Source organism: Falco cherrug, chromosome Z (assembly GCF_023634085.1).
Source record: "Falco cherrug isolate bFalChe1 chromosome Z, bFalChe1.pri, whole genome shotgun sequence".
Classification (NCBI taxonomy): domain Eukaryota; kingdom Metazoa; phylum Chordata; class Aves; order Falconiformes; family Falconidae; genus Falco; species Falco cherrug.
The window spans coordinates 40,248,137-40,271,844 of record NC_073720.1 but is presented as its reverse complement, the minus strand read 5'-3'; the positions used below and the strand labels follow the sequence as shown (position 1 = coordinate 40,271,844).

Genomic DNA, 23,708 nt, shown 5'->3' with positions numbered 1-23,708 from the left:
TGTGATAAATAAGGAAAAAGAATTACATGAAAGTAAATTAAAGAGGAGACATTTATTGCTGTTCACTGCACTGCCCTGACCTGTGCTGGGACATATTCATAATGGCACTCTGCTATTAAGGACTTTTGACTGCATGCCTAGAAACATCAGGGGAGTTATCAAGTCTTTGCTGTACCAGGTAAAGGGACAGGTGGGCAGCAGAGTTGCCACCTGTTTCTTTCCTGAATGCTTTGGAGCCAAAATGTTCTCAGTATCAATGTTGTAGAACTGAAGCAAGGGGAGAGAAAACATTGTGAAATTATTTTCATTGCTCATTTTTTAACATGCTTTCATGTGGTGTGGTGGGTGACCTGCATTTGCAAGTGTGGGTTCAGTTTATGTCTTCCTAGCCTCAGCCCTAGCAGTCCTAAGGACCACTGCAATCAGCTCTTCAGGAAAATAATTGAAGCAGCAGCCTACATATACAAACCACCTTAGTAAATTTTGTGCAGCACTACAGCTAGCTTCCCCTCGCCCCTATCAAAAAGAAGTTTAAGTGAGGAATTTTCAGAGGGCTCAGCACTGGCTCAGTTCTTTCTAATATCAGTAAGAGTTTCCCACCGACTTCATATTCAACAAAGTTTGCCACTGTCGTATGTTTTGGAAAATCTCACCCTATAACAAGTCCGTGATTTCCAATACGAACTATAACTTCTCACAAAGGTCTTTCTGAACTTGGTTCACAGAGCATGGGATTCAGCCATGGGTGTCTGCACTGGCAATCAAATATTAAATGTGATTTGGGTACTTAGTTTTGGGCACTACATATAGCTGTTAGGTTATTACCTGTAGAAATATTATAGTTTTATGGGACAGAAGAATACATGATACATCAGCTTCAAACAAGAACTCTCCGAAAATATTCAACTCATGAAAAAAGAAATGGCAAAGCCAAATAGAAGAAATACTACTTTCACAAGCAGCTCTGTCATGTCTGGACCCATGGTGTCACTAGTCCTTCCTACTTACAAAAATACATTTCATTACTGGAACAGGCTGAGAATAAGCAGCTCTTTCTCAGAAAGCATCACCTTGCAGATCATTTAAGTTAGTGCTGACTTTATGCTTCCCGCACAGCTCCAAGCAGTGGTTTCATTTAGACATTCAAAATGCCATCTGTGAATTGTTATGAGTGTGGGACTATGTGCACTCAGCCTTCACCCAGCAGAAACTGGGACATTCAATACTTCTTGGTATCAGCACTCAATGTGAGACTTAACATTTCTGTTTGTGTGGAAACATCAACTTGCTCACATGTTGATTCAGAGCTGCAAAGTCCAATACAATACAGTACTGAAACACATCATGATTTCATCAGTAACAGAACAATTACTGTATCAGATGATGAAACCTGTTGACCTTTTTTATGTTGAAGAACAGAAGAAATAACGAGCAATGAGAGAAGTTGGTGAAAAATATATTTTAAACCTTAGATCAATGAGATCAAAAACTCAGCTCAAAGTCTGGTTAAATTCCATTTTTTCTATTTAAAAAAAAAATCTAAAAAAAATCAGTTTTGACAACTACCAAGACAAAAATGATTTCTCCAGCTGTAATTGCCTACAAGAGATTATTTAGAATAACATTAATACATCTGTGTCAGTTTATGGCCACACAGTCATGGCCAAATTAGACTTCCTAGAAATAAAAGATCCCATAGTCTATTCTGTATATGTATAGATATTTGGTTTGTCCTGCAGGTTTGCAGAAGTTTATCTCTTTTGCACATTCTGTTGTGGGAACAGTTTTAAATAAGAAGAGTACTAATCCTGTGCCTTACTTTATATAATCCACTACTTATTCTTCACATCTTCAGCTGCATGAGAAAATGTATGATGCGTGTGCAAAATGCAGAAGTCTGTGTATCACTCACATCACTGAACATCTTCCATCTTTAAACTATAACATTAATTTTAAAGGATTTTCCCCCCACAATTAAATAAACTATTTCTTTGAAATAATTACTCCCAGGACAGAAACATAAATTTGTCTCTGTGAAAAAGGACAGAGGACTCAGGCAGGAGGCTGCAAGTAGCAATGATATTCTTTTTAGGTAATTAAGATACTTGTTCACATTTAAGAACTTAGAATTCTGTTTGTAAGGTGTGAGAAGACTTTGTTACACAGCATGTTTGTCTCTCCCATTCGAGTATGCTGAGTCCCAGGCACGTCTTACCTCCCTGCTACGGCAAGCTGGGGTAGTTCGCTTCCCCCACATCTGCATGTACGCCTGCACGGGCACCAACATGACGGCCAGATGTGGATCTCAGAATTCAGACTACAACACCGGCATTACATCAGTGGGTTTGCTAATGAGCAAACAGGGCACTGCACATGTATGATCTGTCAATCGGTACAAGTTCTATTATCCACCCCTGCGGTGCTTTCCCTTGAGCTTCACTCCCGACCAGGGCTCCACTGCATTGGGTCTCCATTTGATCGGCGTTGGTGTCCCCAGGCTCCCACTGTGGTAATGCTGAGCTTTCCATAACGCCAAAGCTTTCACTTGCTGAGTGCTGTGCCTTGTCCCTGAGGGATCCACACCTGCCTTTCATGTGTAACGTGGTTTGACCATTTTAATTATGTTCGGAGAAATGCAGTAATTTTTGTAGTATGGGTGTAAAAGGTACTGTGATAATAAACATTTTTAAAGCACTATTTTAACATGTATGAAAACATACTCCTCTTTTTACATTACAGCCTTGCTTTAACAAAAAAATACAGAGTACTTAGTTCTAGTGAAATGTTTTGCTGAAGCAAATTCTGTTAGTATAACTAGATGCCTATTTCAGGTAATTGAAAAACCCAATCAGTCTGATACGTGCAGGCCATTGGATGAAGGTTGGACATTATGTCCTAAACTCAGGCTTTAGAAAATAATAAATGGCTGGAGTTTTAATTTCAATTATGTGCATTAACTTCACTCAGCTTTCAAATATTGCATCCTGACATTTGTGGATGTATGTATGTTTTGTATCTCTTGTTTCCTCTTTCACAATCTCCTCCTATGTTTATTTTTCCTTCCTGGCTCTCGTTTACAGTTTCCTGTATGTGCCTTTCCTGCTACATACCTAACCCTTCCTCTTTCCTGGCCAGAAAGAGTTGCAAAGCAAACAGCAGTAACCCATGCCTCTGTGTGTTTCAGGCCAAAAGCAGCGTCAGATCTCGGAAAGAGTATGTTACCCTGCTGTTACTGTCATGACATGAGCTCTGCTCATTTTTACTGTGTATTGCATGGAGGGTTTGGAAAACAACACTTGCAAATTTCTGTGTCACAAGTTTTCTCCCAGCTGCACCCTTCCAAAGTAGTTTTCAGAAATAATGGAGAGAGGAAAGTGCACAACTGAACAGCTTTGTTGCCAAATTGCTTTTTACCTTTGATGAAAAATGCCTATATAAAAATGGACACCACTTTAACAGTAAAAGTTGATTAGTTTGAAATCACAAGAAACTACAGAATGGTTTCATATGATCACAATTCTAAGAACAAGGAAACCAATAACTGTGTATTAATAACTAACAAACCAACCCATCTTTTTTTTTTTTTTTTTTTTTTTTAATTCAAGTCTGGACATTTCAAATGCACTTTCATCACCCTGTTTATGAGTATATAGGCATCTTCCAATTTTGCTCTGCACTGAACCTAAAGGATGTGAAAGCATTTTATATTTTTTTCATCAAACGTCTAAGTAACCTTACCATCTTGAAAAAAGGCTAAGCAAGCTGCCTAGGGCTGTCTACTTCTTCATTGAACTCTGGGAACTCTTAAATCTCATTGCCCTGCTCATCAGCAGCAATATCCAGGGTACTAAACAGTGTCTCGTTACTTCAAAAATGTTGCTTTAACTACAACATTGTGACCTTACACGTTGCTTCTTGCCCTCAGCCACATTAAAAATGACTTTGAGGTGTCTCTCCAATCTACTGGTATTTTAACCACAATTTATAGTAGATCACTGCATTTTTCTTATTCTCTCTAGTGCTTTCTTCCTCATCCACCCCCCAAGTTAAAAATATCCGACAAAATGGAACCCAAAATATAACCCCAGATGAGTGCTAGAAAGGGGAATGCAGCTCAGCCCAGAGAGACTTTCAAAATGGTGTGTAGGCTGTGCACAGATTTTATCCTCTGCCCTTGTCTAACTGCTACAAATACTGCCTGTTCTGCAGTGCTGCAATACAGTTGCAAAACAAAAAAGGCAAAAAAAAAAAAAAAAAAGAGGGGTGGGTGGGGAAGCATAGGTATGTTTTATTCTGTTGTGTACAAAGTTGCTCTGTTTGTTCTAATTCCAGAATGATCCATGCAAATGACAGCCCTTACAGAAAGCTCCTATGGAGACATGAAAAGCCTGAAACCTCTAAAATCATATAGAATTTAGTATAAAAATTTAATTTTTACTAAGAAACCTTCAAGAATTAAAAAGATTAAATAAATCTAACAGACTTAAGAAATTTTAAAAATGTCTTTTGTAGTAATTATACTTTTTCCTTAAGTTCATTGGATAGTTAAAATGTGTATAATCTCTATCTTCTGAAACAACTGCATTTGGTTACTTGGCATTCCCCCAATGCAAGTGAAAGAGAAGGAGACCCCCATCTTTTTCTCCTAAACTATGTAGGTTTTTCCAGTAAGGGAGTAGGCAAAGGGAACAAACACAGTTCAGACTGATCTTCAGATTCCAGATGGGACTTGAAATATTATCAGCTGGAAAGAAAATCCAGATGCAAATCTGATATGTGAGACACCAGGCAAATATGAAAAACAGCCCAAACCAAAAAACCCAAATTGGTGCTGGCTAACAGCACTCTCAGTTGCTTTGCCATTTGAATGTAGGAAAATGTGAGGTCTGCTGCTGATTTGCTACAGGTGACTGCCATTTCTCAGGTTACCATTTAGGTTATCTGTCTACATTTTTTACCAGACAAACTCACTCCCTGAATAATCCTTTCCACTTCAGTATTTCTTAAATAATCCCATAGTATCCATAGTATTCTAGAGGGGCAGATAGCTTACTAAGGTGAAAACAAATTTCTTTGCATGTGACAACTGTGTTGTGAATTTTTTGGCTAAAATTTCCAGCAATAGTGCCAAAGTAAGTGAGGTGAACCAAGGGAGAGATTTTACAGTGCTTGTGGATTTCCTTCCTGACAGGCATTCACTATAACAGCTAAGCGGCTGACTGCTTCCCCATGGATCCCATCGAGCAGCACAAGGCTCAGCTGGATTAGGAAAGGCAGCCTAAAAGTGAGGCAGTTGTGTATACCATCACCACTTCCCTGGCCTAGAACCCCTTTCTCCCCCAGCTAATGCGGCTGTGATGAACCATCAGTCTGAGAGGAATGAACTTTGAGACTGGTTTTGCTCTTTTTTTGAATTTACCTGAAAACCTGAGCACAATTCTAAAAGATTTATTTTGCCTCCCCCTGCCCACCCTTTACAATTGATTGATAGTCAGGAATTTGTAGGAATGTAGTACTTATGTACATTGCTGATAATAAACACCACCACTGAATAGTGTACACATACTCCCAGAAGTGAGGATATAATTCTGTCCTCACTTTTGAGTTGAAGATGAGATTACATGCCAACAGGACACTAACGCATAATCCAGTTAACATATGTATTTTAAAAATTAAATGAATACAGAAATTATGGGTAAAAGATGTAAATGTATATGACGTGCAGTATTTTAGAATAAGGCATTTAGCTAGTGTTTTAATAGTGCAGTGTGTTGAGATAAAAATCAGAGTAGACCCAGCTGAGATGGATCCAGACAAGGTGTCTGGTCAGCCTTAACGGCATGCTTCACAAATCAACAGAAAATGAAAAAGAAAAAAAAAAGAAAAGTAAGTTAGAAATTTTAGAGTAGCATACTTTTTTGTACATTTCTCAGACACTAGGTTAATCTCCAGGAGTGTGGCTCAAATGTACATGCACTTCCCAGATGAGCACTTTTGCTGAATCCCAAACTTAGAAATAATGTAGCAATATTAAACAACAACATATAAAGAAAACCACAAAGAAACCCTTTTGGTTTGCTAAAATAATAGTAATTAAAAAATTCTGCTCCAAGCTATAAGTTCAATTGCAGTTTAGATGTAGCATAACAATTTTAGAACATGTTTATCTTATTTGAGAAAGTACAAACCCTGTAGTACTCTAACATGAATACAGTGGCTGATTTAGCTTAGAACGACTTGGAAAATACATGTAACAAAAAATTTAAAAATAGTGAAAAAATGTAAGTATAGTTGTAAAACCTTTTGAGTGCCAATCAGGTCACTTTGATTGTACAACAACATCACCAACCATTTGCTCATGCTCCCAGTCTATTGCAGAGGTAACACTTTCACACAACTGAGCCTCAGACAGACATGACATGTTGCACATATTTTGTGCTGAAAGAGTGGCAGATTCTAATTCCCTGCATCGTCTGTCTCTTAGGAAGGAGGAACTAGGTGCTGCTTTTCATTTTGGCATCACCACTTTTGCCACAGCTCCTAGTTTCCTTGATACAGAACAACAACATGTCTACACTTACAGCTGGAGCTGAAACCATCAGGAATTTTGCTTTCCCTAAGCCTCAGAACGCTGCATCTGTTTGCAAGGTTTAAATGCTGGGCATCTGAATAACACACAAGACTATCCCTAAATCCTTGTGCAAGGGTATGGAGCCTGCCACCCTCTTTTCATACTTAAAACCGATGCTTTATTCAAAGCCACTTTAGTTTTTCAGGTTTTGGGGTTCTAAACTATAATCAGCACTTCATTAAAAAAAACCAAACAACAAAACTTTTTGTTCAGTCAATTGCCATACTTGTTGCACTATGGTAGTTACTTAGTACAGTATCAATAAATGGCCACTTGTAGAGGGACAGACAGACTTCTGCTTGTGGAAGGAAGTCATAGTTTTATGAGATAAACCTCTATTATGCTTTTGGAGCAGGATGAAGTTTCATACCCCCAGTTATCATGCCTTTGAAATGCAATGAATTTTTAAAAAGAAAATAAAAGGAAAAGGAATAAAAATGAGGGAATTGGGTAAACTCAGTGAGAAGCTTTGTGATTTTAAGTGCTTGTTTACTTCCTTGCATGCCATGCTGCCTCTGAAAACAAAGTGTAAACATAAAAAGAAGTAAGCATAAAAAAGAGGTTTCATCTGTATCCACAGTAATGATTCTGTGCTAACCAGGAAGAAGAAATGAACATGGAACTTCTGAAATATTTGACATCAGACATGTATATGTCTGTCCACCTGTTAAGTTGGGGGGATTATTGATGATACAGGTATGTTTATTACCTTAACTAGCTCAGGAAAAATCAACACTTTTCTTTCATTCAAACTTGGTCAATATTGAATAAACACAAGACAAATTATGAAAACACTACCCTTTCCTAAGGTAGTACATATGATAAAAAGGATATCCTAAACAGAGCTTTAACGGATGCCATCTGCCCCTGGAAAAGATACTTCTAAATGCTGCCAAGGTTTACACATATTTAAGTAGGACTGATGAACATCTGTTGCATGTCAGTGTTTGCTAAAGGTATATTGTTTGTGAATCCTTGTTCATCAACCGCATCATTTCTCATGACAACCCCTCTCCTTTGGCATGACGCACTGGGTGTAACCAGGAGGTTTAGTTTAAATTGAAAACTGGCATTTTCCTGATCACCAGCAAAATGCATCCTGAGTAGATAGTATATAAAATACTGGCTTTCATTCTGATTGCACTGACGTGAGCAGTCTTGTCTTCCAATAAATAAATAAACCAAAAATCTAATAACAGATTTACTGGTCCCAAAGAATTGCATCACATGGTTTAGCATAAAGGTGGTGGCAGTGAGTAGGTAACTGAGAAAAAACACACTGGATTAGATCCTAATGAGGTGCAGGAGCTGAAGGTCTAACCCAGTATTATTAGACTGGATGCTCAGTATGAAGTTAGGTATAAAGCATTTAGGTCTGAAATCAAACCAATGGATGAGAAAAAAAGAAGTGACTCTTTATGTCCCAAGTATACCAACGAACTTGTGGTGGACACCTGGGAGGGTATCCCTGTCACCAAACTGGTAAAAAGGAACCATTTAAAATGTTCTTTATCTGCAAGATAATTTAGCATTACAGATTTCTGTTTAAATAATTGTGAAGTGATGCCAGAAGCATGTTCTGAAACTGACTCCCCAATATTAGATGAAAAAATACTTTTGTGACCATTCATTATGATGAAGAAGTTCCTCTATCCTGAGCCATTTATTGAGCACAGACACATGATCTAATAGGACATCATCTGATCAAAATTGGATACCTGACTTTGGAGTATGAGAATCATAAACTTGCTTACGGTCTATCTGGTCTGCAAACACTTCCCCATAGATCATCCAATAAGGCATGTAAAAAATGTTTTTCGCCAGCTTCCATGAAGGCTCCTCATTGGGGAAGAGAATAGCCTGTCTTGCGACACCAAAGCTCATCAGAACCACCAACATGATGATGACGAAGTACATCATGTCTATCATCTGAATGTAATGACAGGAAAAGAGAGAGAGAGAGAAGGGAAAAGAATTATCGAGGAATTTATTTATCCATATTCTTATCATTATATGCTGCAAAAAAGTTTGTAAAAATTAGAATTTTCAAAAACAGATTTTGAAAACCTCTTCTTAGTTTTACACATAACAAACCTAATTTTCAAAGCAGTGAGGCAGTATTATTGTGTCCTTGGTTTTACCCAGTGTTGCTTTTAGGAACAATTTAAATGTTATGAATAGGCTTGAAAATACAAGATACCATTTAGTCACACCTGTTGCCTGAACAGGAATATAAGTTCACTGGAATCAGCAGTCTGGTCTAGGGAAGGATCAGGAAATGATTTATTGTTCATATGCACCTAGTGGCAACTTTACCAAAACAAAAAGGCTGACATGGATTATTTTATTCACTGGTAGTCACTGTCTTTGAGTAAAGGAAGCAAGCGACATCTAACATAAGGAGTAATGGGTGGCAGAATAGGCTGTTACTGCAACGTAAGGGACAACATGGTGGCAATCAGTGAGAAAGGAAAGCTGTGATACTGACTGGACTAGAAATCAGCTTGGTGGGGGAGTTTGACAAAGGCCATATTAAAAAAAAAAATATGCAGATAACAGACACTAAACCATATTCTTTTTTATTGTTGAAGGCTTCATTAGCATATGCTCAAGTTTAATTCCTGAAAAAACTGGGACAGCAATCCTGGGAGGTGCAGAACAGAGGCTGAAGATTAGAAGAGGAGCTGTGCTAGAAAAGACCTTCCAGAGAGCAGAGTAATGGGCACTAAGCAGGTACAGCAGAGATGCTTTATAACACAAAATGAATGAGAAAAAAATGGGAGTCCCGTAAGGTCCCTGGTAAGATTCCTCTAAAATCTTTAGTTAGAGGCTGACTTACAGGTCTTCAGTTACAAGGTTTGTAAAAACAGAGCTGTTTTTCACAGATTTGGATGTAACTTTTGTCTCTGGCCAAAACTTGACCCAAAACTCCTCTAAACTTTATGAGTTTTAATCCTTCCAGTCTCTGCATTTTCTGGCTCAGCTGCATTCTGCCTTCCCTGCAAGGCAGGCATGCAACCAACCTGCACATCAACTGGCAGCTGTATCACTCCATGGGGGACCTGCTGCAGCGCAAAAGCAGGGCTGGTAGAAGAGGGATGCAGTTTCAGCTCATGGATCTGGCACTGCTGGTGGGGGGTGGGGTGTTCTTCAGTTCTAAAACATGAGAGACCTGAGATCAAAGTAACACTGACAAAGTATCTGACAGAGAAAAGAGAAAGAAACAGAGGAGCAAACAGAAAAGGATATTCTCGTATTTATTGAGAGAGAGGCTGTAGGAGCAACACACCTGTAGGACAGGGCTCTGGTAGGAAAGACCCGAGGAGGTGGAAAGAAGGAACTGGGGACAAGTGGAAAAAGTGGAAAAGAACAGGGGAAAACAAAAGTTTTGAGGTCCACAAAAAAGTGCAGGAAAGAAAGAAAAAAACCTGGGGACATGACAGAGGAAAAGAAATACCTTAAAGAATTAAAAACCAGACAAGTAAATCACCAACATTCCTGTTATTCAGAGCATTAATCTTTCAAGAAAAAGATTGAAGAGGAATTTCAGACCATTGTACATCAGAGAGGTCCTGAAACAGGAAAGCTGCATAATTACATTTGGTTCTTACTGCTTTTAGGGAAGGAATTTGGAGATGAAACCTTTCTTCTCTGAATTTGGAGATGAATCCTTTCTTCTCTGATGAAACTTTGTTTCAGGTAGAAATACATACCATGATAAGATGTAATACAATACCTATTTTAAAGTATCATGCAAGCAAATAAACACAATGAGCATGTGGTGGCAATTTAAGATAATTTCTGAAATGCTTGCAGTATTTCTGATCAGGAACCACACAGGTTTGACCTGATGTTGCAAGAAATAGAATTTTCAGTGCTATTCTCTATTCAAGCTGCATATTAGTTTTCCCCTCCTTCAACTGGCTAACTTTCTAAAACCTCACTAGCTTGTCTGAAATCCGGTTAAATAGATGGGTGAGTTTGTGCTGACTTTAATGGGCATTGTATCAGGCCCTTTGGCCTGTAGGGTCAAATAACAATCGGTATTTTAACAAGGCAACGGCCATTTCAGTCATGCTGAAGAACTCTTCACCTGTTTAAAAAGGTGATAAAATGAGGAGCTGTTGGTGCAGTTTTATAAACAAGCTGGCTCCATCTCCCCATTTTTATCTGCAGAGAAGCTAAGAAAATGTAGACATTCCCACACAGTAAGTCCCACACTGTAAGGGATGTACCTCTGACTCTCTTGACATGCCACAGTGATTTCATTTCATTCCCATATAAAAGGGGAGTAAATCTATCGTGGTGCAGAGATTAGGAAAGTACATTATAATAAGCACATTCTGTTACGGAAATTAGTAGATAATAATGAACTTGGTCATTCAGCTTCCTCCTGCTACCCTTCACCTTTGCTTTAGCCCATTGCTTTTAAATCACTCAAGCCCATTCCTGCACCTTGCCTAATTTCACTTGCATATTTGTTCACAGTGCCAGAGGTAAAACCTATTAAAGCTATTTTGGATACAAGGTAGAGGCAGGTGAAGAGAAAATTCCTTAACAATGGGAAAGATGGAAAGAGTCATCTTTTTCCTCCTGAGTCTAGAATTTACTCACAATAGAAGCTCAGGATAAAACCTAAGGTGATAAATATGATCTGTTGAGGAACTCAATAGCTGTGATGGGCTTACTCTGTAGAAATATGTATAACCAGCTTGATATTTTCCATAGTACTGAATATATACTTTCAAGACCATGAAATGAAAAAGACAGACATGTGATTTAAACAAAACTGCACAAGGGAGCTCATTGCGGCCTGGAGCAAGCAGGTGCAACTCTCAGAGAAGTCTGTGCATGATATAAATGGGCTGGCCATTACACAGGGGAATAAGTTGGCTGTAAAATATATGTGAGAGGCAAATTTGTGTAACTCAAACCAGCTGGGCATTGCATGTGTGGGCAAAGTGGATGTGTCAGAGTTGCTGAGTGCATGGAAAATTGGATGAAGCATGAAAATCAAATAACAGGAAGGCACAAAATAAAAGAACTTCCCTTCAACAGTTGCCCACACCTTCAAAGTGACCTGGTAGCTAAATTCAACACCCTTTGAGTGGGTGCTGAGCCTACAGAGGCCAGTGATTCTCCTGCATTTGTTTTCCAGAGAAAGTGGAGTGAGGCCTGATTTGTTGCACACATGTGAAGATGACAAAGGAATGCAAATAATATAATTTTGCTGATTTCAACCACTTCCTTTCTGTCGTGACCCCAGGAGAAAAATAAACCGCTGTTTATACTATTGGTGAAGCTACGCTCCTACCAGCCATCCATAAGAGACTACATGGCTAATCCATTTATTATTGAACTGGTTTTCAGGCTGCCTTTTCTAGCAGCACAGATATGAAATTTCTTGTGTGTGGCATCTTGTGTGTGAAAATTACAAGAGTAGGACGGTACCTGGCTTTAGGAGTTTTATACACTGTGTATTGTGTAAGCCCCAGTGACCACCAGATCCCCTGACAGAGGGACATAGTCCATGTGGGGCAGGAAAGAAACAGACGATAATGTAGTGTTTTTCCATTGGTCTTTCACCCTTTCTCTTGTTCTGCTGTCCTTTTACAGTAACCTCCAGCAAGAACTGTTGAGTGTTTTCACCTCTGTACTCCGGAGCTCTGCAAAATCCCTCCCATAAACATCCTATTGGCTTCCTTGAAGGAAATTAGTACACTTCAAAATACTGTTTGCCAGACATAATGATGCAACAACCACTTCCTTTTGCGTTTTCTCCCTCCCCTCCCGCCCCCCCGCCCCCCTCCCCGCAAGCTGTTCTTTCTTTGTCAAACCCACCACTGTGTTTGGAGTTGAAAGCTGGTAAATGGAAGGATTAAGATGATGGTCTTCCAGTTACCTGTTGGGTAGGGAGTCTAACTGGACATATATTTGTATTTCAGATTTATAACTGCTTAGAATCAGTGAGCTTGTTGTGACTAATGTAGTATCAAGGAGGGACTGCAGTCCACGCATTCATATTTGTCCCTTTTTCCTGTGATGGTGAGGAAGGAGGGTAGCTAGGTCTTTTCATGAAGGACCGTGGTTAAGGCAAACACAACAGACAGCCTATTTGGACTTGCTGATTATTCTCCACATAGCAATCAGACAGAAGTAATATTTGTATTTAGAAAAGTTAATATTTTGTTTACAAAACAAACAGTTTACATCTTTTACTGAATGCCAGCTTCAAGTGGGTTTTATGCTATTTTTAAAAAAAAAATAATCTTAAACTCCAGTTCACAGTCTTGATCATAACTATTAAAGTTTTGAACACACCACGCCTATTACAACACACCTTCTTGAAAGTCTCAAGGTACAAAACCTTCTTTTTTTTTTACCTTAACAACCTCCTTTACAGCTAGTTGAGAACTAGCATCCTTTGTGTTTTCTGCAAATAAGACACAGACGTATAGGATTGATGGCTTTGCTGTTGAAGAGAGATCTCAGAGAAAGACAAGCAACACATCATCTAACAGAACAGGGAGAGTTTAACCTTCAGTTCTGGGGGTCTACGCTGAAGTTGTGATTCAATAAGGCACTAATTTATAGGTTACATGAAAATGCTAATGTAAAAAAAAAAAAGTATAGATAAATCTGCAGTGATGTCATTGGCCAAAGAAATTAAGTCAAGAACATGTTGGTAAAATATAAGAGTACACCAACTTCTCTTACCATTTTCCCAATCATCATAACATATGGTCCCAAATACTTGTTTACTCCGAAGATGTCTAACAATCGTATATACCAGTAAATGATGTTTACACAGTATATCACTCGGCCATCACTCCGGAGTGGCAGATCTTGCAGACGGAGCACCATCCCAACGGAGAACAGGAGGATAGCTATAAGATCAGTAACATTCCAGTACTCCTGGAGCCAAACTTTTACTTTCTGTAACAGTTTCCCAGGCTCTGACATCAATATCTGAAGGACAGAGGGCACGGAGAGGAAAGCTGTCTTAATTTAAGCTTGAAGAAATCTATAGTAAACAAATATATGCCACACAGGCCAGAAGCAAAGCTGATAGACCCCTGTCATATAAATAACTCATGTACTCCTGGATTTTTTGGAGAAACCTTCCATTTCAACCTTCTTAGCCTGTACCTGTGTGCAAGATACTTAAAAGGAAAAGGATGTAAAACTTACTTGCTCTAAAAGCTCCATGAAGCCAGAAAAAATACACGTATTTCTTTCTGTTTTTCAAACTTATTGACCCTACATAGAGTCTTGGAATAGAGGGAGAAATATAGAAAGTTAATACTCACATTTAAAGAAGCTGTAGAGTTAAATAAAATTATTCTAAAACGTGTCTCAAACTGTGAAGAACTAATTAATAACCATGAAGATGTGGATTTAGCATTTAATCCAGAGAGATAGTAGCTACTACTTGGACCTGGTTTTGGAAACTGAGTTCCACAACTGAGAATATAATTCACAAAAATAATTTATCTTACCTTATGAATTTATCACCATTCTATTTTCAAGATCATTTGGGAGACTTGATTGTTTTCCCAAATTACTGTTGAAACTATTCCTCAAGTGATTTCTATGAATAATTTTAGTGAGTTAACAAGCTGTTTGTTTTAATTTTCTATATTTAGTCTGAGAACATTTGAGCAGACTCATAGAGTTCCTTAAAAAGATGAATGCCATTCTTATAATTTTTTTATAATTCATTTTCAGAATGAATTTTAGGCTCATCTTTTGAGAACAATCTCCAACATCTGCTTAAAAATCCATTACAACAAATGTTCTTGATAAACTTTTGTGAAAAGGACAATCTGGGGTGAATGATTACACAAAAATGGCACACACTCCTGCCAGCAGCCTCCCACCTACTGAGCCAGTGGTGCTTAGTCCCTATCAGTGTTGCAGAGTCCTCCTGTGGCTCCTGCCACTGTTTACCTTTTTCTTTCGCTTAGCAAAGTACACTCATTATAGGCCACACAAGTAGTGTCTTTTCCTCTGTTCTTTTTATTTATAATATGGAGTTTACCACACAGTGTTTGAAATCTGTCTTTGAGGACTAAGTGCCTGTTGCAAGACCATTTTTAGTTTAGTCCTCAAAAGCATTTGCTGCAGAAAATACAAATATATATGGTAACAAATTCAGCCCAGTGGTGCAAACGTGCTGTTTCAGTGGAGGTCAACAGGACTCGAACCGCTCACATCAGGGCTGAATTTGGCCTCTGGTGTTATTGTGGAATAAATGCACATTTGGCCAAGTGAAAAGGGCACGGCAGTAGCTGCAAGTGGGAGACACTGTGAGGGGCCGGGAATGGCAGAATAATTTCACTCTGCCTATAGACTGAGCACCACCTTAAATGTTCTGTCTCTGCTCTACAGGCCTGCTTCAGCATCTTTAGGGAGATGCATGCTATAGCCTCACATAATTAGCAAAAATTTTCAAGATTAAAAGGGGGAAATCCTATTAGCAATGTGCTACAATATTCAATGTGAATCTAAATTTTCCCCTAGTTATGGCTGGTTTTATTTAAAGCTTTTGCTTGAAATACTCGGACAGACAGAACAGCTGTAAATTTTGAATGAACTCTATTTGGAGTGGGGTGAGGATTCAAACATGGGCTTTTTAATTGTCATGCTATCACCATGTCTCCATGTCCATTCTGTTACAGCACATCTTCTTTTCCTCCCCCTGAAACATGCTTCAGTTTCTGGACCATATTTCAAGGAATATAGGTTGAGCTTTAGTATATGTCAGAAGACCATCCTATACTTGTGAATGTTATTAAATGTGCATCACACAGAAATCTGAACAGAGAAATTCCGTGGGAGAAAAAGGAGAGAGATTCTTAATTTTAAAATGGAGGAAGATAGATTTCTTTAGTGCTGTGTTTTTAACAATCCATCCGCTTTTCTGCAAAAATTAAAAAACCCCAATTTTATGATAAGCCCCTTCATCAAAAATTACCCTGTGCAAAATAGTAAAAACAGATACTAAAATGAAAAAAAACCCCAACCATGCTTATTTATTTTCTATTCTGTTGTGGTTGGGGTGATTTTACCTCTCTCATCTTCTCTATTCCCAGAGTGAAAATGTACGAGATGACAATCCATTCCTGTGTAGATGGCCAGCGATCCATCTTCACTAACACTATATAATTGAACAGCATCAAGTAGCCTATATATGCCAGCTGCAAACAAACAAAATGAATATCAATAATCACTATATTTATACAGCTAAGCCAGTCTCTTGGGTATGATTTGATATTCCTAATTTCACTGCAACCAGAGTTAAACAGACAAAAGAACAATCAGACAGTGTTCTGGGTTGTCTGAAAAAGCTCACATTAAATCACATACAATGTGGAATCTGCGAAATACATGCACAAATGCTGTCTCCTCCAGCTACACCTGTCTCCCCAACAAAATTATATTAATGCTGTCCCCCTAGATCATCCCACAGTGATGGCAATACTGATACGACTATGCCAACTACCAATCTAAGTTACCTACGTGAAAAAAGTCTTCTCTCTCATCTGCTTCTAACAGCCTTTACTCCTCTAATGCCCTCCTCTGTGTTTTCTCTCCCTATTCACCTAACCTAGGCTGACTCTGGCATTCCAAATCCTTTTTGTACAGTCCTTGCTTGGAGCCCAGAAGGTTCTAGGTGCTGCTAGAAGTCTTTCTGCCCACTGTAGTACGGACCTAACATATACCATGATTCCCCCAGAAACACTGCCACTCCTACTATTTCGTTGCTGCAGCAAGCAGCCATGCATTTATTTGCCTGAAATTTTTTGCAAGTTTTTATGTGTAATTGTTTTTCTTTTCCTTCTCTAATATATCTACTTACCAGCCTATTTTTTGACACAGTGGAAAGTGTGGATTATGTTTTTAGTTTCTTTTTCCTGTCTTTCTACATCAGGAATGTAATGAAACTGTCAGTCAAAAAAAAGGCAAGACAGGCAAATTGCATCATCAAGCTCATAAAACCCAGAGAAACCAGTGTCACACTGGAGCATGGGCTGTAGCACTGGCGAATGGCTGTGGCTGAAGTCTGTGGTGGCCAGAATCCAACTGCCTGTCTACTTTGCCTTTCCAACAGCAGCCCTACAAGAAAATGCTTCTTAAGCCAAATCTAAATCAGAAAGAAGATGATTCAGTTCTGTGCATGAACAATTTAGTCACTGTGGTAGAAAGCTTATTCCAAAAATCTCTATTTCAATGTAGTTTTTTTCTCTCAACTGCATGTGACTCACAACTATCGTATACTTGGTGTCAGACTTAACACAAAACAACCACAAGAGGGGCTTGAGACCTTTGGGTAAGATTATTTCAGTGTTCAGCACCTCACAGAGCAGGATTTATAGTCCTGTTGTATTTGCTAGAGGACATCACTTCTGCTCTGTGCAAAAGCCACAGGGTTTTGGCTTCTCCTCCAGTTGATAGTTTGAAGGACACTCGAGAGAATTATTTACAACGGCCATAACTATCGGCACAGAGAAGACAGCCAACTGAACCACTGCTCTTGTCTACATAAAAGGCAGGAGGAAATGACCTCATTTGTCTTTCAGTTTGTGCATGATGACGGATTGCATCGCTCAGGTCTAGAGATTGGTCTTCGCTTAACACTCCTAAAGGAAATGGAAAGCAATATTGACTTAGGTCAGCATCTTGGGTGTGAGTCGAGTTAGCAGAAACACTGTCTGGGCAGGCAGAACTGGACGCACACCTCCCCAGCTGAAACAACACCTTGTACTATAGTGCAAAAAGCCAGGTGATACTGTCACCTAACACCCCTCCTCTTAGATCTTATTGATTAGTAATTATCAGCAAATTTATTAATTTGGTCTGACTCAGCAGCCTTTGGTGAGCATTTGCAGTTAGTATGGCAAAAGAATAGGGACATTAAAGTTACAAAGGTGACAGAAACCACCAGACTTTCAGTGTAACTAGGGGCTTTTGCTTCTTGGTTTTCTTATGAGGTGTTAGGGTTTTTTGGTTTTGGGTTTGTGTGTTTTTTTTTTTTTGTCAATGCAAATTTACTGAAAATTGCTGAAAATTTTTGCTTGGGAAAAGAAAGGATAAAAAAGCTTCTTGATTTAAGAATAAAATGATGCTGAATCTGCACCACTTTAATCCAATAAACAAGCCCTTCAGATAGTGAGTGACACCCTCCTTCTCCCTCCCCCATACCTGTAACTTGCTCCTGCCTTCCAGGAGGATGTCCTGATCCCACACTGTGATCAAACCTCAGTACAGCTGCCCATGCTGGTACTCAAGTTCTTTGAAAGTGCTACTACAGATGTAACTGAACTCTCTTCTTGCTTTCACATGGTTTGACAAAGAGCTAGAGGCTGTCATTTTCACCCCTGAAGGCAGTACCTGAAGAAGCTAAGGAGAGGAATGCTTGCTAAGAAGTTTCTAGGGTGAGTTGCTCCCCACCCTCCCTATGGATGTTGTTCCATTCTATAGAAAATACTTGAATACTCATTATGGTAAGGATCAAACAAGGAAATTGTACCAGCAGGAGAGTGCTTCAAGAGGAGACTACCCTCCCTTTTTCTCACTGATTGCAATAATTAGATTATTATAAAGTGAAGTGACCCCAAACCGCAAAAGTTAGGGCAAAGCTGTTTTCATGTTTAGAAGATGAGTCTTACTTGGGTTTCAATTCCCTCTGCAGCTATTCCTCCTCCTCAGAGGTAGAAATTTGGTCTCTTATATCCTTCTAAAATCTCAGTCTAAGGCTAATAGTTAAAAGCGGAAGGCCATCCTCTTCTCAAGCAATCTGTGAGACAAAACCTATGAATCATGGTTTTCAATGTAACAGCACAAAACAAAACAGAGTAGTTGAGTTTTGAAACTAGTGCACATCCAGAGAGAAAGGCTAAAGTTTCTTTGGGTGAGAAAACACTGCTGAGCCAAAATGTTACTTACTCAAACACTTCCACCTTTAACCTACTCGTGTATTTCAAGAATGGAAGTGGATATAGCTATAGAGTGATAGCAGATACGTATAAGATTATTTCAGATGGCACACAATAGCCATAATAATAGTCACTTTTCTTGCATTTTGAACAGTGGAGTGTAAAACTTGGAGGTTTTATTTTGAAATCTATGATTAGTATTTCTGTCTGTGTGCTTGTAAGAAGTGTGTTAGGCTGTGCAATTTTAACTCTCATGTGAAAGTTCTTTTGCTTTTAGGCTCCAGGACTTTCTCAATATACCCAACTGGTCAGGCACTGCAGACAGCATCCGCCTTATTTTGCTCTTTAAGTTCAGTTTAGCCAAGATCCAGCTTTAATAAGTGACCTTGATCGAGACCTGCCTCGGGACATAAAACTGTAGGAACAGGTCTAAATGGAAATGCAGTATTGATCTTTTTCTCCCATCTCAGAACTGAACTAACAGGGAAAGACAGGGTACTTCTTTCTGTTTATAGCATAAAGACTTTTCTGGTTATGTATAATACATATTGCAATTGTTAATGCAACTAGGCTGCTTATGAGCAGTTTCTGGACTCACTGGCCTGATTAATGTTTGATGGCCACATAGTCCAGCAGGTAGTTGATCCAAGTAGCCAAACGGGAGCTATTTGCTAGCATAAGCTGTCCACCACAGTTTAGTTGATGTGAGTTGTTCCTGCTGTCTGTTGACATACTGTATGGACTTCAGCAAGGCAATTTTTCAATAGGAAGTCATCTCCAGAAGGATGCATTCTTTGTGATTTTCGGTGCATTCAGCAGAGTAATGGAAGATACAACTGGGAAGGACCACCTGAAATCACCTGGCCAATTCCATGGTGCTAAGGCAGGATTAATTACAGTGTACCACAGTGGATGTATGTTTTGATAAGATAGACCTAGAAATCACAAATAATGGAAGTTCTACCATCTCCTTACACAGTGTATGACACTACTTCTCAGAGCAGTTAGAAACTGTTCCCTAACATCTTACCTAGAGCTGCATTGCTGCAATTAAAACCATTACTTGTCCTTTTCAGCAAGGACTTAGAGATTATTCCATTTTGTTCCTCTCCACAGCTACTTACACAGATTTGAAGACTACTACATTCCTTCTGTAGACCTTTTTTCCAGAGGAAACAACCTTACTGCCTTCAATATTTCTCCTTAAGTCATATTCTACAGACCTCTTGAAACATTTTTCTTGTTGTCACATGATGCAGAAGCTGAACTAGGATACACTACTCCCGCCAAGGAGACTGAAAGGATTACCTTCTGCATTCATTTTACTTTTTAATCTCATCCTTCTACACTTTGGTGCAATTTGCAAGTTCAATAATTAATCTCTACTCCATCATCCGAGTTTTGACTGAAAATATGAGATAGCACCTGATGTAGGAGAGAACCAAATGGAATCCTTTCCAATCCCTGCTTCCAGCTTGATAGTGAATAATTAATATCTGCTCTTGAAGACTAATTGCCAAAAAGCTTTGTATCCACATAGTAACTTTAATATAGCAGTTATTAATTTATCTGTGAGAACACCCTGTGAAGTTTTTGATGCTGTCTTACTTTGGTCAACATATACAACACAATTCTTCTCTGCTCCATCTGCAAGGTCTGTTTCTTTATAACACAGGGAGATTATATTTATTTGACAGGATTTGTCACTGAAAAATGTACATAAGGTGCTACTCATGTCTTTAATATCTTGTGGGTAGTTTCACAAACATTTTATCTAAGAGATACTCTGCAGACTAGTCAAAACAGAGCAAGGAAAAAATGTTCCAAGGAAAGACGTGATCTGCTTCTGTTTTTTCACCAGTTATTGGATGATTCAATATCCTGATTCAGTCCAGCCTCCCATTGGGCTTACTTTTGGGAACTCTTCTATTGGGAGTTGTCCTATATGGAATTCCTTGGGAGCACTGACTGCAGTAAACTGTCATTTATTGTTGTATTTGAAGAAAAACATACAGAGTCATTCAAATTTTAACCATTACTTCCTGAATGAAATGGTGGCTTTTAAAATTCGTGGACAGGTTTGCAAGTGCTAGATGACCTCTACAAAAGATTTTTATTAAACTATTTATGGGCAAGTCCTCCAATGCACACAGATGCAGACTTTCAATGAAATACACAAGATAGCCTTAATCCAATTTCAGTATTTGTCCAAACAGTAGTAATTTCGCAAGGAAGATTTCTTACTGTGTAAAACCAAAATTTAACGATGGGAGCATTGTAGAACTCATAAATCTTTCTTCCAACAGGGATCAGTCTGTGCCTGCTCTGAACTTCGTCTTCCTCTTTCTTTCTTGAGGACTCTCCATTCCCTCGTCCCAGCATTGCCTACAAGAAAGGACATTTTTGTGTTTGTTTCTTTGTGAAAGACAAATGAAGATTATGTTTTAAATATCAGAAGGAAATTATTCAAAACTTTTTTGATTTTTTGATCTTTGGACAAAACCAGGTGACCATAGCTAGGTATAAAGCGTTTGGTTCTCAGATTATCTTTTTTTTAGCAGGGAAGCTGCTCTTTAATACTTCGTAAACTGAAACCCCAATGCTCTGGTGGCAACGCTCAGCACCAGTGTGAAATCTTTGACTGGTGAACAGAAAATGAGATGTGGAGAACCTTCCTCCTCTTTGCTATATGGACAGCAAAATTTTTACCTGACAACAGCTTTTTGTGGTGCATTTCTATACAATAAACAGATGCAGACAGAAAACAGGTAAGTGTTGGTTTTAAACAAAGAGAAGTTCATAAGGCTGAGACTGAGAGAGAACAAGAGGGGGAAAGATGAGTTGACAGTTGCTGGACTGGAAGCAATGAAGCCAGTGACTCTTTTTTACATTGATCACTGGATCTGTCATAGCCAATGATCCCACAGTGAACTTCACATGGAGGTAGAAAACTGACCAGTACAGTTCACTGCAGCATTAAGGCCTTGGATTGAAAGATCCTTCTGCATGATTGTAGCTTTTTCCATAATGAAGTTCCAGACTGCTCATGCACTGCCTCTGTCAGGCCTGATCTCACTGTCACCATTGCAATTCAGACTCACTGAAGAGCTACGCTGAGCTCCAGAAACCCATACTTAAGTTCTCAGCTGTAAGTGCAAACCTAACAGGCAAAAGACAGTAATATTGTCTTTACTTTTAACTTCATGGTCAGCTGCAGAGAGGTGGAAAGAGTGACCAAACTACATAGTCACTGAAATTAATACTTAGAAGAAGGTGTTCCTTAGTATTTGGAATACAGCACAATCTATTTAGTGTTCTTTCTGAAACAATTATTTTTTGAATAGTGGACTGAGAGTGTATTTTAGGTCAATGTGCCCTGAGTAAGTTCTTACAGTTTGGTTTGTGGCAGCACGTATCGATCGTAGGCTACCTGAACATGAAAACAATTACAAGAATTGAGATACAACTGCCCTATCTTTAATTTCACTTATGTACTTAAGTTTTTTCCTCTGGTATTACTACTTTCCATGTGGTCCCTGATATTCCTGAATTTGACTATACACAGATGTTGACCTGCACATTTTTAATAACATAGAACAAAGATTCAGGACACAAGCATACTGCACTGAAACTAACCTGCTGCGATCCTCTTAAAACTGTAGCCTGCTTTGATGAAGTTACCTATTTCCTTTATCTTTTTAGGCCTCCAGATTTCTAAGTTTGTTGCCACAAATGTAGATAAACTGTGTATTAAAAAATTAAATATATCTCTTGATGATTCTTACCGAATACCTAAAACACCTTGAAAGTCCATCAAGAGTTTCACAAAAAAGGAAAAAGATGAAGTGGCTGCTGAGCAGAGAAGGAATTCTTGTTAGATAAGCAGACAGTCTGCAAGAACATGAGACTTACTGAATGTAACTATAGTAGCAGAGATTACACAACCTTCACAGAACCCCAGGTATCATTACCTGAAGTCTACAAAACCTGAGGTGATTCCCTGATCTATATCAGGGATTATTTATTGGGAAAAAAGGTGGAATATGACCTAAATTCTTCTGGAAAATTATAGCCCAAGAAGGTGCTAACTCCTGATGCTGTTTTACTGAAAGCTGCCATCTGGTGCTACACAGTTTTCTTAGCTTTTTAAAAGGCTTTGTCTTTGCTGTCCTCTGGCGCTCAAGAATTTTGCAGCAGTATGAAAATGAATGCTGGCAGCTTTAACAAATGAGCAGTGCCGTGTTTTAGTGAAAAGGATTATTTTACAGACTTTCCTTCATAATTTTATGGATTTACTAATTCTGAGACACCCTTAGCTCTCACTGCAATCAGTGAGTTGTGGATCTTTTTAGATTGTTCTTTTAGTAGCTGGATTTATGCTTTAGATCATGGATGCTTATTTCCTGTTTGCTATTGCTTTCTTGTTGATAATGGTGCTGTAATTTTATCTTGTTACAATTATTTCTGAACTAATTGTGTCGTGTAATACTGATCTCTCTCCTCCCGTATGCTAAAGATGGCAAATTGCTCTGAGATGGCTGGGGATTAGATTTGACCTGATGTCCCCGACTGTTAATTATACCATAATATTAACAAATTGAAAAGCCTACCCATTAGAAACATACAGACATAACCTAAGTGACTGTGTTAAGAGCATAGCTGCAATGCTGAATGTGAACAAATGTGTTTTCACTTGCCGCAGGAAGCAATAGGGTGGGAATAACTCAAGACGCTGCTCTGTGTGGGTGGCATGTCTTTCTCTAATACACAGTTTTGGCCATGATTCACCATGAGTCATGCAAGGTAAGCCTGAGAGCAGCTCTGCTACATTGTACAGTACAGTACAACTGCATCACTTTAATCTGAGGGGATTGATGTGCACATAGGTTTTACATGGAGATTTTTCTAATCAGTACTCTAGTTTGGTGTGTTTGGTTTTTTTCTGGGGGGGTGGGGGCGGGGGTGTGTGGCCAGATTTTGTTTTATGTAATTGAGGACCGTTCATTGATAGGGAATCTGGACAGTTTTGGATTGTGAGTTTTTGCATTAATACATGTTAATGATCCTGTAATATATTTATATTTATAACATCAATTTCAGTTCTGCCAGAATGATCACAGGCCTTTGAAATTTTATCC

General features: G+C 38.8%; 1 protein-coding gene across 1 annotated transcript in view; it reads right to left on the bottom strand.

Annotated features, from left to right (window-relative positions):
* The window catches only part of TRPM3 (transient receptor potential cation channel subfamily M member 3), a 286,239-nt gene that overhangs the window by 17,324 nt on the left and 245,207 nt on the right, over positions 1-23,708 (bottom strand). Inside the window, exons 19-22 of the mRNA XM_027800386.2 lie at positions 20,815-20,955; positions 15,703-15,831; positions 13,349-13,600; positions 8,386-8,560 (exon numbers count right to left, since the gene is read on the bottom strand). Of these exons, the coding sequence (XP_027656187.2) occupies positions 8,386-8,560; positions 13,349-13,600; positions 15,703-15,831; positions 20,815-20,955 (697 nt within the window). The remainder of the gene's footprint in view (positions 1-8,385; positions 8,561-13,348; positions 13,601-15,702; positions 15,832-20,814; positions 20,956-23,708) is intronic.